Here is a 19,237-nt window from a genome sequence, read left to right on the forward strand (position 1 = left end):
CCTCCAATATGAGAAAAGAGAAATAAATAACAGCTATAAGCCTTATTGCGGTCTCTCTCCTGGAGAGAGAGAGAGAGACAGAGAGAAAAAGACTCTTGACACTTCATCAGCAGCAGGAAAATACACAGAGTTGCCACTTCTGATCTCCTCAGCCTTGAGTCCTGTTTTCCCAGCCTGCTGCTAACATTATCGCAGATGGAATGACCTCGGGATGGAAATGCATTTACTTGTATGTGTGCCACTATTTCAGCGCGGTGCTCGAGGTGGTTGAGATGTACGACGGCGTAGATGAAATGATCATAAAATTCTATTACCAAATCAAACGGCGCTCTTGAGGAAATGTTTTTGGTCTGGGCTTTTCTCCAAACCAGTACCTTCAAAGTGCACGCCGACAATAAATTAAGGGAAAGCACTGCGGTGAATTTTTCCCCAGAGTTGACCTTCGAGCGTGTTCAGAGAGCCTCTGTGTTTTGTATTGTATTGGCTTTTAGACAGGTTACAGTAGCTGCGTTTCCATTGAGCGTATAAATCCTCAGTTTGACATTTAAAAATTAAATTTGGTTAAAACAGAAATTTTTCAAAAAAATTATTTTTCAATCAAACGTTTCTGCATTAGGAAGGTGTTTTTTTTTTACCGTATCGAAATTGGTTTATTTCGCTAAACGTCAATGGAAGCAAGTTTTTCGCAAAACACGAGTCACATGATCAACGACCAGATGTTGCCACTGGTGCAAACCTAGAAGAAGACAACAGGAAGTAGTTTCAGGATCATGGCGAGGCAAACGTATCCACATGTCATTTTAATTGCATTTCTCTTTTAATGGAAACACCGTCATTGCAAAATTGTGTTTTGTGCCATTTGTAGTGAAAACACAGTTACTAAAGCAGGCCTGGTTATATAAAACCTATTCTACTCTGTGTTTAAACTTAGCTGAATGGCCGATATTAACCAGAGCATCAAGATCACTTTATTAGATACTGGTTGCTACAACCAGGCTGGACAACCTTGTACTTTCAGAGCCCCTTGCATTTTTAATGGCACTGATTCAATGCGGGGTTTGAAACATTCCTCAGACATTTTCATCCATATGAACATGATATAGCTCTGCACATTTCTCACATTACGATCCATAAATCATAAAACAACCAATCTTCCGTTCTACTACATCCAACAGCTGCTTTATTGGATTTAGATCTAGAGAGTGGAGGAAACTGGAGTTCATCGCTTTTCAAGAAATCAGTTCGAGATGATTTGAGTTTTGTGCAGTAGTCTATTAGCATGCTGGATATAGACATCCGAAGATGGGTACCATACCAGCATCAGTGTCATTGAGGTAAAATGTTCTTGTTGCTGACGTCACCATCTGAACGTTGCAGCAGAAATTGAGACAAGCCAGACGCTGTAACGTTTTTCCAATATTTTATTGTCCTATTTTGATGAGCTTGTGTGAATTATACACAGACTTTTGCCTCTTCATGTCTTGATTGTAGCAGTTGATTATTTGAGCTACCTTTGCTGTTTTTAACCCTTGTTAGCCACTCTACTCAATCACCTCTGACAATCAAAAGAGATTATGCCAACATGACTACTGCTTTTCCCTTTTTTGGGCCATTCTCTGTAAACTGGGGAGATAAGTGTGTAAGAGTGTCTTATGTCTGAGCATCAGAGATACTCAGACAAGCCCATCTGGCACCAACAACCACGTCACGTTCAATATCACTTAAATCCTTTATCTCTCATTCCAAAGCTCAGTTTGTATTTTATCAAGATGTCTTAACCACACCTGGATGCCTAAATGTACTAAGTAGCTGCAGTTTGATTGGCTGTGTTGCCATTTGTGAGTTAACACAAACTCTTACATGAGCGAGAACACAATCCATTTGTTGGTAACCCATCCTGTTAACCGAGGTATGAACCTTGGAAGGAAAAAAACTATCACTGCAAGAAGCGCAATTTAAAACGAGAAAGTCTGCGGCCCCAATTAACACTTAAAGGACTTACATGCCTTTTGCCATCTGTGTGTGTTTCCTGAAAGGACAAGGTCCGTGTCGAGAGTTGTTGTCAACCCGCCGCTGTTATTTCTCTAATCCATCAAACGAGACAGCGACGGGCCCCGCAGCAGAAGACTTAAGGAAGTGTTTGCCGGCTTGGTAGCTCAAGAGTGTGATGTACTTGTACTGATATGACAGATGGTCTCTCCGACCAGCTGGTTGGCAGATTTTAGGCAAAGACACACCAGGACTTTGAGGGTGAAATGCGTCATGTCCGTCATTTCTTGCCATTAACCACACACCTGATGGGATCAGCCGGAAGTGTGTGACAGAGGAGACCGCTGGAACCCAAGGCTGGTTTATTTACACAGTAGAAAATAATGTGTATGCCTGATGTGTTCAACCGATTAGATTGGGGGGCGGTGAGACGGTGAACACAGTTCACCTTGCTAAGTTTCACTCCGTATCTCCTTAGGTGGGGAAAATCTCATGTTTATTGGACACGGTCAGCTTAATAGGTGATTGATGAGCAGGTTCGAAAATGCCTTGCTGCGTTATGACAGAGCTGTTTTGTGAAAAGGACTTCCGACTGCATTGTTTGTAAGAAGATTATACACATTTAAATAATTCAACCTTGAAGGATGATAGAGGAACGTTTATTTATTTAACACAAACTCAAACCGTCACTGCAGTACATCCATCTGACTACCCCATTTAGAAAAAAGAGGGGGCAGATTCTACTCCAAAACACTGCATCTCTATTTTTTATTTGTGTTTTTGTAACTCTACATTCATCCAACTCGTCACATCTGTCTGTGGCTACATTAATGATGAACAGTATATAACCATTTGGTTTAACTGTGAATTTACATTGAGAAAAGTTCCATTTTTGAAGATACATTTCTGGATGACGGCAACAAAATGTAATAAAATAATCTGGTTGTGTTTAACTCTTTGGACACCATAGTAACATTGGACACATTTTTTCACTCCAACACACACAAACACACACACTGACAACCGAGTAGTGAAGATGTACCTTGACAGCTACCAGCATCTTGTCCTTGGTGGGGCTCAGGTTGTAACACTCTGCCAAGAAGACTTTACCGAACGCCCCTTCACCCAACTCCCTCTTCAGGATGATGTCTCTCCGCTTTATATGCTGCACGACTGAAACAGGAGACAGAGGAACCGTAAATACACAGATATTTACTTACACTCATCCTGAGCTTCAACGTCATGTTGATTTCAAGCTTTTAATCGTCACCTTCCTAAGACATCTTTTGGAAATTTTCTTTTTTTCTTTTTTGTTGCAAAAATCATTTTTGGTAAAAAAATGACTGACTTAGACCATTATTTTAGGAAGGTGACAAAACAATGTGTTCAAAGTCTTCTCTTTTATGATAACGCAACAACTCACTTTAGCAACATTTTAAAACAAGAATTTAGTTTGAGTTGAAACTACATGAGATTTTTTTCTACTCCAAAAGGCTCAATGTTATACAAACATGTTCATGTGTTGAAGGAACATTCACACGCAAGAGAAAGATTGTGCTTTTGAAGCAACTATGAGGTTTTGGGATAATTCTTAGTGGATATTTGCAGCCTATTCATTTTGTTCACTTGCAGAAAGTTAAAGTTCTTTTATTGCTCCTCCTTTATTTCCAAACCAATTTAAGGTGTTTTAGGATCATTATACATCTGGAATACCTAAGTTTCACTCATCTGTACCAAACCGTTACCTGTGATGAAAACAATATGGCACATATACAACAACAACAACAACAAAAAGGAAATACCAAGGTCCAAGCCTCACATAAATACTTGGATAGCAGTAAAATGAGTTTTATATCATCACCCTTTATGAAGCAGCAGCAGACCAAGAAGGAAGTATTGTTTGAGATTTCCAATCAGGAATGCACTTCTTGGTTGCATGAAAACAATTTTATGTGCAGAACTAAGAGGGGTATGAATAATTTTTGTGGTTCACTGGATGTACTTGAGTCTATGTGAACTGATTTGGATTGAGGAAAAACCATCATGTGAAATTCAGTGGTGTTTTTTTTTTGTTTGTTTTTTTTGCTATGCCACCTCAGCAGCCCCTTGTAAAGTTCAAATGCATAAATACTTAAAAGCCCAAAATAAACATTTATCATTTCTGAAGAAACAAGGGACAAGTCATGTCAGGGTAACAGAAGAATGAACAACAACTATCCCCCTGGTGGCAAGGACTAGAAGACAGAGAAAAGATCAGAGTGTCTGATGCAGTGGATCTTTGATCTCACGTTCGTTGAAGCTGCTTAAGACAGAATACCGGGCACATGAAAGCTCAAGAGACTTTAAAAGTTTGCAATGCAAATAAACACAGCGACAATATCGGATCTGAGGAGCTGCATGAAGACAATATTGTAAAACTTTTACCACTAACATCTAAAACCTCTTGCTGAAGCTTGGCAGAATAAATAATAATAATAAAAAAAAAACAAAGTCTCAAGTTTTCTCCCCAGATAACTCACTGCAGCAGGAACAGCGCTGTAAACTTTACGTTTTTAGCTCCTGGCCTTAGATTATTTTCATTCCCAGCTGTCATTACTTACAGTGTTTGTGCTACCAGAATGGAGGCCCGTTTCTTTTATTGATTATCCTTTAAAACCGCCACGGAATAAGATGACCAAGTAAGTGACTTGGCAGGAAAAGGTAGAAAGAGCAAGAAAGGAAACAGATTGTGGAAAAGACAAGGATGCGTGTAGCGCTGGTGAACAGAGCTGCTGCTTGGGACTGACACTGAATAAAACATGACGGGTTGTAGGTTTACCATGAAAGCCCAGTCGCTCCATAGAGCTGCACTCATAAGGGCACACACAGCTTAAACCACACTCCAGGTTAAAAACCACAACAAATACGTCATACAGTAACTTCAGCTTTATCTCCGTTACAAAACGGCAATCGTGAGAAAACTGAAAATATGATGCTTAGCAACAGAGAAAGTGATGTAGGGATGAACTCGTTCTGAAACTAAAGTAGAATTTCTCTAAATATTTTGAGTGTGGATTTTTTTTTAACCATAGGAAATGAGTATTTGGCAGGTTAACATTTTTAACTAAATATATTTTTTAATTGGTCCGTGGGCATGAAAATCATGGAAGACGTTCATGACAACACAAGTAGTCCACATAAGTCATGTCATGTGACTTATTTATCACATGACATGATAAATAAGTCATGTGTAATAAATTGGAATGACACAGGAAATAAATACTAAACGAAGAGAAGAAGCAGAAAAAAGGCAAAGAAAGCCAGAAGCAGCTAAAAGTCACCATTATTTAGAAAGCTATCTGGTTTCCATAGCAACCTATTATCCACTGATTTAGTCCCAGTGGATTTTGTAAATGGCGTTCTCATCGGCAATCATACTAGAGGAAAACATACAGTATTTCCATTAAAAAAATAATACACTGAGCTTCCAGGGTCTCTATACAAACTCAATGCGTGAGACTCCACTGCTGGAGATTAAAGCTGGACGCAGGAGATTTGGGTAAAAACCTCTGAAATATTGGGAGGATACATGTGGTCTTGGAAGAAACTGCAAACACTTGAAATGAGAAAAATTAACTTACAAGTACCTTTTCAACAAGACATAGGAGATTGTTTAAGTCAATAATTTCTTAATATTAATGAAAAAGTGCTAGTTTAATTGACATATTATTCACTTATTTGAAAAATGTCTTGTTCTAAATTTAATAATCTGCCAGTGGAACAAGTACTTTTTCAATCAATATTAAGGAGTTATTGACCAAGAATAAGCTCATATTTCTTGCTAAAAAGTTACTTGTAAGTTAGTTTTGTCTTTTTTCATGTGAACTAATATATTTATAGTAGAAACTAGACCAAAGGTACTTGGTAAGATTTTGTGTTTTTGCAGTGTGGAGCTATATTTCCTGAGAAAATTGTCAGTTTTCATTTTTACCAGATGCATAACAACATGGCTACTGTTTCAAACGGCACCAGTGTTGCCAAATGGAAACTTAAATGTTAAACATTGAAATTCTTTACACTTTGTATCAACTATATTAGCAGGAAGACCGGCACCTGCTCCACTCCACCATATATACATAAGGAATATAGTCAATAGATGGAAGGATCAGTGTGTAATACTCCAAAACGTTACATTTTAAAAAATGCTAATGGACCAAACAAGTGAGAAAATTTACATTATTTGGTTAGAATGTACTTAATTTTGTGGAGTTAATAAATTCAAAAAGTTGCCATTAATTTAATTGTCTTTTCTCTTTTATTCGTACTCTGATAGATTAACTGAGATCTACCCAAATTGATATGCATGCAAACTGTCACGCCTCTCTTATATGCTAATTTCTAACAGTGTGTTCTATCAGCGTTGTCGGTTTCTAGAAAGATCCGAGTAACAGCCGCAGCGTATTCATGCAAAGTCTCACACTCGTAGCAGCTCTCGGTGAACAGAATTAGCTTCTTTTATGTGTGCACCCAGACCTAAGTGGGGACTTATCAGTGGAGACACAATATAAACTGATGAGGTCCCCCCCCCCCTCCACCCAAAGCCTGCAGTCATAATCTGTCCACACAATACCGTCTAACATCTTTCTCTAAAATGTCACTGCATGTTTTATCCTGTTGTTCTTATGTCCAAATTCTTCCCTCAGGCAGAGAGGATTCATAGTGTAGAGGTTAGATTTACCGACTTTGTAATTAGACAGTCCAGGTTCATCGATAGGACACGCTTTAATTTTTAAACTGTGCCACTCGCAGTGGGAGAGCAGCGAAACACTTTAGAAGGAAAAGCTACTTAAACCAACCACTGAATGCTACAAAAGCTAGCTGAAGTGAAAACTATATATGCATAGAGAAGATTACAAGATAGATCAAATAAAATAGCAGTAGCCCTAATGTGTATTTCTATGTTGTTCCTATTTATTCTCATCTTAATTTAAAAATGACATTTTAGTTTCATCTTTAACAGGTGTTATTTTGTGGGGTATCACTGCATATATGCTGAAATGTGACTGCATTATCCTCACCATAAGTGCCTTTTTCTTTCTTCTTTCTTTGTTTGATGAATGATAAAATTTAATACATCTGCGGCAAACATCTGGTAATTTAATCCGTCCTCCATCTCTGCCTTCTTCGCTTTCATTAAATCAAACTCATTTGTCGGACTCGTGTGATGGACAGCATGTCATCGAGGAGGTAATTGCACACGAGCTAAAAGCAGTCAGCGTTTAATGTAGTGATACTGAAAAAGCATTTATGCGCCTGCACTTAGAGCACATGAGGTGTTGCATCCATTCCCAGAAGACCATTTAATCTTCTTCTATTTGAGCTCCCTACAATTTTACTAATGACTGCTGGCTTAACCCCGCCTCCCTTGGTGTACTCTTGGTTTGCAAATATAATGCTTCTTCTGTAAAATGATAAATTCTTATAATCGATGTTAAGATATGACGTTACCGAGCTGCTTAATTTGGTTATCTCTACACTTCAACATTTGCTAGTCTGTAAAAAAATAAAATAAAATTTGCAGATTTTTAAGGAGAAAAATCATATTGTAAATGCCCTACAACAACTATAAATTAAAGTGGTGGAGAGATCATTGTTCAGTCTTTTAGGTATTTTAGACTTTTGTGCATGTATAAGTAGAAAAGCTACATCTGAATGGTTGATAAAAGAATTAAGATCTTACAATGGTCTAGTAGAAGTCCAAGCTATAGTTATTCTCAAAACAAAACAAAAAGAAACAAAAACGTATTTTTACCCAACTAGTATACAAACCCTACTTAAAAGATATTTCTATAAAAATGCAACAAACCACTTGATATGTGTAGAATTTCCTGTTAAGTTGGATGAACCCAGTTCTGCACCAACACATCAGTTTCTGTTGCCAGGTAGACGCAGACAATTCATCAGCTGTGTTATCGGCAGTCCATGTGTAAAATGTTAAATGGCCGTGCACAACAATAACCAATAATACGTTTAAGGTGATAGGCTTTGTAAATATCAAACTGTTATAAGTTCCACTAAAGACCAGCAAACACATGAGAGCCTGTCTGATTGTTAGGGTAAAGTTTAGTTGGGTGTTGAGACAGTAGCAGCTGGCTGCTGCTGTTGGCTATGTTAGTGTCGCTGAACTGCTGATTGTGCTCTGTTTGACTTAAACTGTCAATGAAAAGTTCAAGTGTATCACTGAAAAACGAACCACCACAAAAAAAAATCAATCTGTTGCAACAATGTGTCGCATCAATATCAACGTACCAAAGGATCCGTTTGTGCTACGTTGCCTTCATGCAGCATGAATGCGACATGCAAACAATGAAACTCCAGAGTTTCACTTGTCAAGTTGCTGCTACAACACAGGTAACCTCATGTATCTGCAATGAGTCTGTGGCAGTCGGGAGCCTGGTGGAGTCTATTTACAGCCCCTTTAAGATCAGACCGTCAATCCACGATCTATATGTCTTCAATACGGCGTACAATCAGAAGGGACAGGTGATGACATTGAAACGAGGGTGGAGCGAATTGTGATACATCTAAGGACGTAGTCATACACCCATTGCACAGGGTAGAATAGGAAGCAAACAAGCAGGTGTAGCAGCACTAGATCTATCGTCCAATGACAGAAATATAATCTTCTGCAGAATCTGATGCAAATAAGACCACGCAGATAATGGTGTTCAAAATCGTTGCCTACTTTTAAAGCACTGACTGTATTTAGACAGCCTGCATAAGGATTGACACCCAAAGCTCAGTCAAATATAGATGAAATACCTTTGATGAATGAATGCTAATGAGTTGTAGGGCACTGATATAAATTTGTTATAAAAGTATTACTGATTGCACTTTAAAAATTAGGTAACTTTATGTTATTAAAGGTAAAGTTTAAACAGTAATGATTTCTTGGTTAATGTCAAGTTGTCATAACAAAGACATTTTGAATAATGTCAACTTTGTATTAAAAGTGTCATAATTTACCGAATGACGCTTTATGACAACAGTCATAAATATTCATGAAGGCTTATTCATGTTCATGACAGGTGATATGTCATGTTTATGACAGTGTCATGACAGTCTTATTCACCCCCTTCAAATAAAGTGTTACTGTTCATTTTTATTGATATGAAAGAAGCAAATGATAATGATTTAAAATGGCAGATAATTATCTGGAAGCAACTGATGCCTGTCCTAAATGATTTGCAATTTGCTGGAAAGAATGAGAAACTGTTACTTTGATGTACGACGGACTAAAGCTTATGGCAGTTAAAAAAAAAAAATCAAGAGAAATTTAATTTGATTTGAGAAATCCATCAAAGCAATTACAACAAAAAGTTCAATAAAAAATATTTTAAATATGGCAGAACTGATATCTTGAAACTCTGAATACCTGGTGCATAATTGTAAAGGAATGCTGCTTTTAGAATAGAGTTCAAAATGCAAAAACAAGTCTGCACTCACATTTATTACTTAAAATGGTAAACACAAGATAAGATTGTGAACAAACATAGAAACATATTTGTCTACAGCTTTAGCCGACACTAAAACATTCACGTCTGATGACAGCTAAATGCTCTCTCTTTCCTCAAAAACTAAAACCTGGGAATGCACAATATGATAAAGTGCTGCTGGATCTGACAACAAAATGTTACATTAGCATACAGACAGACATCAAATTCTACCTTTGCTTAAAAGCAAAAAAGCTAAATTTACAAGAATACAAAGCTAGCATTTTCTTTAAATGTGTAATAGCAAATCCATCAGTGAAAGTGTCTTCATTCAGGTATGCAGAGGCTCAGACTTGTCCTTGTTTGTTACTCAGAAAAAGTTCATGCCAGGTGAAAAAGAGAGACAAGAAAACAGACGTTCTTTCTGACTGAATGACTTGTTGAGATGCCAGCACAGACTCCTTCATTTACATGATTTTGTTGATGTTTTGTTGAGAGCAGCAGCTTGGGAATGCCTTGAAAGTGATTGCAGGGAAGCATGTAGCTTAAATAAGAGCCTTTTTAGTCACTCTTTCAGAAGAATCTGCTGTTTTATGTAAAAAAAAAAAAAAAAAAAAAAAAAAACCTAAAAAAAAACAGTCAAGGGATGCAATTAAGTTAAGAAGCTATTAAATAGGGAAATTATTCAACAATGGACTTTGATTACAGGACATCAAATGGAAACATTACTTATATATAAATCCATTATTATTTCACAATGGAAGCAGATTTAATTTGTTTTTTTCATTTATTCAGTCTAATTGTCAGTCATCAGCACTTCAAGACACTGCAACAATTTAAACAACTTGACTGAAAAGGTATTAGCACAAGGTTTATATTTATTCCTGTCCTACAAACTAAACTATTTTATCATAATATATAAATCCCAAAACACATAACTTCTTATATAAATTACCAAACAAAAATATAAGAAAACAATTCAAAACCCTAACAAATACAACACAATTTTAATTTACCCTTGTAACCACCAAATGTATTTTTCTTATCCCTATGACTGTAAATTAGGATAAATGTAGTTAACCTAGCTTTTTAGCCACCTGTAATGAACTACACTCTAAGGCCAAGCGTTCATTTAAAATGACAGCAAAATACTGTTTTTCATCTCTTTTTTTAGCTTGTTTTGTACATTTAGAAACATGTAGCAAATCATTTTAGATTCACATGTCAAAATATCTTTGCACTCCAACAGGCTTTTTGATTATTTTACAATTAAGCAAATTAAATTTCACGTTAGTGGACTTAAAGCTGCAGTGGGTAACTTACACAAATGTGTCTTTTTTCCCCATGTCAAAACTGTCACCGAGTTGCGACAGTGTGGTGAGAAATCAAACCCTCCAACTCCTCCAATTACAAAAATGTTCCGCTCCCAGTCAAAAACAACCAATCAGAATCAGGAGGAGGGTCTTAATGATGTCAATCATCTTCATGTTTCATACGCTGATGGCAGAGAAACAACTTACAGTTACAAGAAAACTGTTTCTCTGCAGTGGCTATGCTAACTAGCCTTAGCCTTCATGGCAGGCTACGTTGTGGTGAACCAGCTCACAAATTATCTTTCTTACATTAGACTATCACAACATGATGATAATGTTAACAAATATGGAAAAAAACCAAAAAACAATTATTTATAGAAGTTACAAACTGCAGCTTTAATAAACAGGGAATTTTGCATGTTCACAGTAACCATTAACTAATAAATTAGCTTATTATTTATTAAGCTAAATCTTTCTGACATTTTGCCCAAAAGCCAAAAGACATTCCCCAAATGCTTGATCGGGTTTTTCCAAATGGTTCTTCAGTCAGAACAGAGATTAGCTGCTCAGTCTGATTTCCTCTGGGATTTCATTTTTACCATTATGCCATTCGTCTCTGATATTCATCACCATCTGCTTGAAACATGTTGGGAGGATGAATCATGAAAGCCTCACCTGTTCCTCTGGTGTTTCTGACAGACTGTGTCAAAGCTATATGTATATATGTGTGTGTCTATATAGCCGTCTGCAGAAGCTGGAGCCACTTTGCTGAGTGAGAGCCCCACCAGGGACTCCACCACATCACTGTTGTCAAAAGCTTGATCCTCTAAAACTCTGATGTCCCAGGCTGCACTTGTACATTTTAATTCAGAATGTGTTCTGACAGCATTTGATGGGGCAAATGTCTGACACTTTCTTAGCTTCCCAAAGTGTGAAGAGTCTCCAGCCTGTATTCCCAGCTGAATCCAGTCTCCGATCGTGCTGCTTTGTTGAACCTTCGTTTAAAGGATACAAAATAAAATGTCACCTTAGACCGAAGATCGCTGCATTCCCTGTCACTCGTTATTAACTGAATGATTAACTTTACAAGATGATGTTTTCAGTGCGGCAAACTTTCAAATAAAGGCTTTTCTTCTTCCTGTCTTTGCTGTTGTCCCTAAGCTTTTCTGGGTGAAATAAACAGGATAATGAATAAAATAGAAGAAACAGGCAGGGAATCATAAGCAGAATGAGGAAAAGAGACTTTTTGGCTATCAGTACGGCATCCATCTTTCTTCCTTTTGGTTTCCTCTTCAATTTTTATATAGTTTCTCCTTATTGTCACCTTTGTGTTAAGCTGATGCATCTCAATGTTATATATATTTAAAGTATTAAAGCTGCAGTATGTAACTTTAAAAAATATGCTTTTTACATATTTCTTTAAAATTTTGATGGACAGTAATGTTAAAACCACCTCAGCCTAGAGCAAAAACTTGATGAAAATAGCTTTTTTTATTTTTAAGAGTAGTGTTTGTAAGCCAGTCATAATTAGAAATAAAATTAATCACATAATTCAAAGTTAACTCAATCATCTCCATTTGCATGATTTTTCGTTTTTCTCTTTACCAAAAACTGGATGACAAAAGTCCTCAATCTGGTGTTTTGGTCTCAATCAGCCCTGTTTTTGATGGACAATATTGTTTACAGTCTTCATAATTCATTTCATTTGTTGTTTGATTTATTTTGGATATTTAAAATGTCTTCCAGTTCTAGTGTCAAATGTTCATTAGAATTTAAAGTTTCTTGATATTTGAGAAAGTGTTCTAGGATTATCATGCCATGAGCATTATATTACTCAAAAATCGTATCAAAACAGCAATGTCATCGTTTATCGCAATAACTTCTGGGACAATTTATTGTCCATCAAAATGTGTTATTGTCACAGGCATAAGTGTTTCCATTAAGCAAATTTATCTTTGTAAAGCCAATTTGTGCCATTTTATGGTCAATGGAAACGCAGCTAATGATGCAACGACATAGTTTAGCTTACTTGACAGAAAGCACTAAAAGAACTTTCAAACTTCTCAATCTGCTGCATTAAAAGCCCGTTTCATTCTACGTTTGCACCAGTTGTCCCAATTTCTTTACTTTCTCACCTGAATAATTCATCCGGCGTGTTTGTCGTAGCCTCTAACACGAGCCTCTAGCACCCTGTTCCACTCCACTGATGGGATGGGAGCCACCATTATGCCAATTGAAAGTGGCGCAGACAAGTTACTTTAACCTTCAGTTTCCTCTGCAGGCGGACTCGGGCTACATCCTGCAGCTTATTTACCCAGAGTGGCACGCTGAAAAGCCCCGAGATTAAATCTCTATCCCGCAGCTCAGCATCATTCATTTGTCCAGGCTCACTTGAGGCCTCGATGCCAGCAAACATTGTCCCCAGAGGGGGAGACGGCGCCGCACTGAGATTTACTCAGCTAGTCAGGTCAGGCTGCTGGGGGAGAACAGATGTTTGGAGGGCTTTGTTCTGTCCCTCTGTGTGCGCGCGCGTGTCTGTGTGCTTGCATTTCACCACAGATGCATGCCAACTTTTTCTGCTGTGTATGCGTCTATTTGAATGTGCTTTTGTTTCCGACTACCTGCCAAGGTTGTGTGTTTTGTGCGTTTACAGCTTCCAGGTGTGTGTGTGTGAGCAGTGTACATTGAGTCGGTCACTGTGTGGCTTCTGGTCCAAATTCTCATCCAGAGACACGGCCTTACGTCCATTTACTTCATCAGTTTGTTAAGACAAGCAGGGAGCAGCACTGTGTTCACATAGCTTATGAAAATGCTATTAGTAGGAGGAGAAGAACCAAAAAACTAAACTTGGCTCAGAAAAGAAAAGAGTTCCTGTAAAAGTTTACAGCCGAAATGATCATTAAGAAAAATAAAGTTAAGAACAAAAAAATGCTGTAAAACACCTTTAAAGGCTGAATTACAGTAAAAAAAGACAGGAGTCGCAATTAATGGGTTTATGAGCCGACTTATTAAATCAACAAAAACAAAATGTTATGTTAAAAATAACAGAGTCATCTTTTCCCACTTTGCTTAGCTATTGTAACAGTCACATAATAAATTAAAGTGAAACACATTTACAAGGGCAAGCTGCGATGCACCCGTGGTTTTGCTTGCCTATGGCGCCATAGGAGGTGAATATAATAGTTAGATTAGAGGCACCCATCCAGCAGCTGATGGCATAAAAAAAGAGCCTCTGGCATCAAACTCTCAGCAGCTCAGAGGCTCTGCGTCATCTGGCATCGACGGGAAACTCTGACATGAGGGACAGCTTTCACTGTTGACTCTCAGCGGGCATCTCTTCTTAACCTGCTGGCTGAACGCCGGCCTGCAGGAGCCTCTGCTGCTCCTGCCCAATTTCTGTCTTGTAGCTCTAGTTTTGTTCACACAGGCTTAGAAAAAAATGGCAGGAAATAAGCCCAGTGATTATTTTTACTTAAATATAAAATGCTATTTTGCGTCTTTTATTTATATTCACAGGAGCAGGGTGTCTCTGGTGTTAAATGAAGATATTCTTTTCTACACTTTCCCATTCAAATATCTTTTTAGGTTGCGTAACCGTACCGTTAAGTAGGTCACTTTTTTGACTGTGGCAGTTCAAATGGAATATTGAGAAAATGTACATTTTCTTGGCTAATTGCTGTTTCACTGCAGGACCACTCAGAGTTTGAGTTCAGACTGCGCAGTGCCTTATTAAAGAATCATTCCTTGAACTTTTTCATATTTTGCCTGGTTGCAACTTTACACTTGAATCCTTTTTATATTGAACTGGATTCACGGTTCAGTTTTAGAGGACTTTTTTTTATGTAGAACATAAGGTATAAAAAAATTAAAAAGCCTATTTGTGCATTTTGTTGCTCATATCTAAAATTGGGAAATGCCTTGAGATAACATTTCTTGTGAAATTGTGCAATATTAATAAAACTTCAGATGAATGAGTCTGGCTCGATTTCACACAAATGTGATGCAGCTATGAAAGATCCTTGACTCCATCAGCTCCTTTTGTCTTTTTCACCAATGGTTTGAAATTTGCTGAATAAACTGAATAATTACATCACAAAGAGTTGTTTTTACTGCATAAACGACGTGGACACTTCTTTTTTGTGTGTTTCAGTCTGAAATGCAGGAACATTCAAGAATAGCTTTCTGTTGGCTCTCCTGAGCTCCTAGTGTTAGCAACCTGCAGTATTGGACGAACCATCTGCAGTTCAGCGTTTTTTTGTTTTTTTTTGTTGGCTCTACTGGCCGTTATTTGAAAGTAGTTTGACAGGAAAAAGGGGGAAGACATGCAGCAAATGTTGCCAGACCGGGAATTGAGCCTGCGACCACCGGCATGAGAGCTAGGGCCTCAATGCATGGGTTATGCTTTGCCCCTGCACCACCACAGAACCCCCCAAGTTCAGCGATTTTTTGAAAGACAGTACATATTTTATTGGTCCAGACAATTCTGAAAATATAATTTTAAACATGGAAATCACTTTAAAAAAGAACCCTGATCAAGCTAAAAGCTATAGCTATTAACTTTAGCTTTTGAAACTGTTACTTTAAGAGTTGGTTTTTCTACCATAAGCACTAATAAACATACTGAATGCAGTTAGGTTTTTATAGCATAGCTATAATAAATAAAAACATATTCAAATTGCATTGTCACAAATTTACGACGAATAAACTCCCTCTTGAGAGATAAGAACTTTCCCTCTCCGCGTATTAAAATCAGTTTATATCTAATAATAAACACTGAGTGCTTCCATGCAAAAGCTTTAATAGAATAAGGAGATAAAACTTGTCATTGGGGACCTTTGGCAACGGCTTGTCCCTGAGCATAACCCCAGTGTTACTGCTGGATTAAACTTTAAGCCTTAAGTACATTTAGGCACTAAGTACTTTACACTAGCTGCTCCAGGGAGTCTCTTTAAAAGTCTTCTCGAACTATTTTTGACATCTTATCAAAAACATACCTGGAGTGTTGCCTTGATTCTTTCATGCATGTTTAAAAAAATCCTTTAGTCTCCCATAGCAACCATTTAGCTGTAGAAAACGCCTCTTTGGCCCCGACACCGCCTTCAAGATGCAGCTCCTCTTTGGAGCTGCAGATTCCAAGCTTCCACTTCACAGAGCATCATGACTCTCCCACTCAGCTCCTTCAGACTAGCCAGCAGCAATTAGCAAACACCTGGCAGAACTGGTGAGCTCATTGTACGAGCTGCGTCCTGGTGCAGCGCTGGGAAAAATGTTGTTAAAGGGTTAATGGCGGAGTGATGTTATGACTCTCATATATCAGTTCAGTTTTATGTTTTATGACTGAAGGCGGAGTTTCAGAAAGAGCAGGAGTTTTTAAACAGACAGAGGCCCAATTTCAAGGTGTTAAATTACAAAGTAAAATTTCTTTAAAATCATATTTGATATGGATTTTTATAACAGCTGAAGGTAACATTGTTAGATGATTGTGCTATTAAATGGGAATATGTGCCTGGAAAACACAACACTGCCCCTTTAAAACTAAAAGTAAATGAACTTGTATTGTCTTTACACAGTTTGGTACGTCAGCCTCATAGTGTGGTAAACACTTTAGTATACTGTTTGTGTCTTTCACACAGGTTTTCACACAAATTTAAAACAATTGTGTTATACAAGTGTATAATACCATATAACAGTTTTTATTTAAATACCAAATTTATTCCATCTGTTGATAAATAAACATATTAATATCCGAGTTTTTCTGGGAAACCTCAGGACTTTTTAGTCCACACTAAAGTGTTTGAATTCAAAGCTAGCCAGGCTCCTGGGTCCTTTATTTCATAATCTTTTTTATTTTTTTAATCAGACCATAATTTATGGAATCATAGCCTTGGAACATGAAAACTGCCTTTCAATCAATCTAGTGCCCATTTACATTCACTTACAAAGCTTTCAGGCAGCCACATTAGTCACTCTTTGTCTCTGCTGGGAACATTAAAATCTTCAAAAACATCACCTTGAGCACAATTATGTCTCTGTTTCAGCAGAAGTAAAAGGGGACAAAGAGGAGAGGTTTGTCCGAGCTATGCCCAGGAGTTATATCCCTAATAAAATGGATATAATGGGAAGCTTTACGGTACTCTCCAGCATCAAACGCTATTGTGTAATACTCGCCAGCGGGATGGGACAACTCCGTAATTAAAATTGCGAGCTGGGTGATAAAACAAAGACATTTGCTGGGAGACAGCAGATCTAGCTAGATATAGATCTATCATTAGGCTAAAGAATTGTCCTTTGACTTCTGTGCTTTTATCTTGCTAATGCGGCAACATTTCCCCAGAAACGGCCTTTTACAACTCGTAAAGAAAAAAAACAAAACAAAAAAAAACACAGCCACCGTCAAACACAATAGTTCAGAAAAGAGATGAGTTAATGGCATTATAGCTCTTTGAGGTTTCAAATGCTTATTTTTTGCAAGTTCCAAGTGTCTAGTGACCAAAACTAACATTTTTCATTGAATTAATATAATATCTTCCTACAACAAAGTATTGCTGTAGGTTATGAATTCATATCACGTTTTTCACCCCTCAGCTGAACTCTGTTCATGTGTATATGAGGTAAATTTTATGAAGTGGGGTTTTATGAAGCCAGAGTTGGCATGAATAGATTGCTATGACCAATTGATAACCCACAATCCTTAAGTATCACTGGATAATAACTCAAATGCAGGGCTGTGGCCTTTGGCCTACATACAAGTTTCCTTTCAAAACAACCCCTCAAGTCTAAATCAAGTGTTTTTTGGTAAAACCATCAGGATATGTTTGGTTTTTAGTATCTCAGCCAAAGGTCTGACTCAAACCTTCAGTTTTCAGACCACATATCAAAGTCAAGTCTCGAGTCTTCAGACCAGAGATACGCAAGTTCAGTCTTTGAGGACTTTCATCCAACAGGTTTTATGTTATGTCCAATATCTGGTGAAAATATTTGTAACTATGCCAACTCCAGTCCTTGACCCTCAATCATTTGAGCTTCCTCCCATACCTCGGACATCTGGTGTCACCCACTTGATGTCCGAGGCATGGGCCAAAAAAAACAAAACAGCAACCGTCAAACACAAAATGGGCTAGAGACTCCTATCAAGTTTAGTTCTTTTCTGAACTAAACTTGATACGAGTCTTTAGCCCACAAGTGTCTAAGCCTTGAGATGTTAAACCACTGGTCCAAGTCAAGTCTCAGGCAGCCTACCACCACACAATGCCTGGTGATAACGGCTCATTTCAGATGACCAAAGTACTGACCTCTTATGTTGAAAGGGGATGGAAGCAGCAGCATTTTACCTCTTCATTGCTATTCCAGGAGCTGATCTCTTAAATGCTCAGAGTGCAACAAGAGTCTGACCATCGCATTAGCAAAGTCCTGATGGACTCGGGTAAAGACAGGCATCACAGCTGTACAACCTGAACTCCCACTGCGCTTGTGTGTATATTTTAGCAGCATGCTATTCTCTCGGATAAGAAGCTTTCAAGTAAATTAATGAATACATTATGTATTAGTCGACATACTGTATCCAAGCGAGTGGTGCTGAGCAAGGCCAGCAGGACAATGAGAACCAAAGGGACACCAAAGAGACTCCTGACACATCAAATCATAGACGCAGTGAAGGAATATAAGGTGACATTAGATCATTTTTCCCCTTATTTTTATACCTACAAGGCACACAGACAGCACGCCTCCATCCTTGTATAGATTTTCAGCAGTACACCCACACAGCACACATTTACACACGGATACACAGAGAAACTTCCCTTCCTTGTGTGCATGTCCTGAGGGTGAAGAAGGCATTCGTATTCAGTGAATGATGTTTTCTTAGCCAGTGGCAGAAAGCAGTGGCCATTATGACCTTGTGATGAATTCAGGGCTCATTTCCTACGATTTCCTTTTATGTGCATGCATGTAGAATTAAATCCAAGGGTAAAAAAGAAAAAAAAAAAGAAAAGAGAAGGCCCAGGTCAAAGCTAAGGCACCGAACACACATGGCCTGACTTTTAATTCTCCGCGCTCAATTACTGGGGGAAAGTTTCACTCCTACCCAGTGCCATTTATTCATTAGCCCCACAATCAGATCTCCTGTCCGAGTCATGAGATGTTATAAATCAGTCAACGGCTGGACATTAAAAATTCATGCAATTCATAATACATAAGACCCGTCACTTATTTATCACCTCTAAATGGGTTTTCCTCTCTTCTCATTGGCTACACACCCAGAGGCCAACTTTTGTTAGCGTGACGTGCGGCCATTTTGAGATAGGGCCAGGTCCAATCTGGACAGGGCAGGTCATGGAAAAAAAGGAATCCTGCTGCGATCGGAACGGAGGAGAGAGTCTTTACCCTTAAAATGCAGGCGGTTTGATTGGAAGGAGCAGGAGCGAGGCTGCGGGTTGCTGCTGGAACAGTTGCTTTCTGCTGATT

The 19,237-nt window shown here is 38.1% G+C and overlaps 1 protein-coding gene across 1 annotated transcript in view; it reads right to left on the reverse strand.

Moving 5' to 3' along the window:
* Positions 1 to 19,237, reverse strand: part of LOC106903278 (NT-3 growth factor receptor-like) — a 69,800-nt gene that overhangs the window by 32,500 nt on the left and 18,063 nt on the right. The window contains exon 3 of the mRNA XM_088004611.1: positions 3,032 to 3,162. Within this exon, the coding sequence (XP_087860737.1) occupies positions 3,032 to 3,162 (131 nt within the window). The remainder of the gene's footprint in view (positions 1 to 3,031; positions 3,163 to 19,237) is intronic.

Source organism: Poecilia mexicana, unplaced genomic scaffold, assembly GCF_051168715.1.
Source record: "Poecilia mexicana isolate PSO_F unplaced genomic scaffold, ASM5116871v1 scaffold_3, whole genome shotgun sequence".
Taxonomy (NCBI): domain Eukaryota; kingdom Metazoa; phylum Chordata; class Actinopteri; order Cyprinodontiformes; family Poeciliidae; genus Poecilia; species Poecilia mexicana.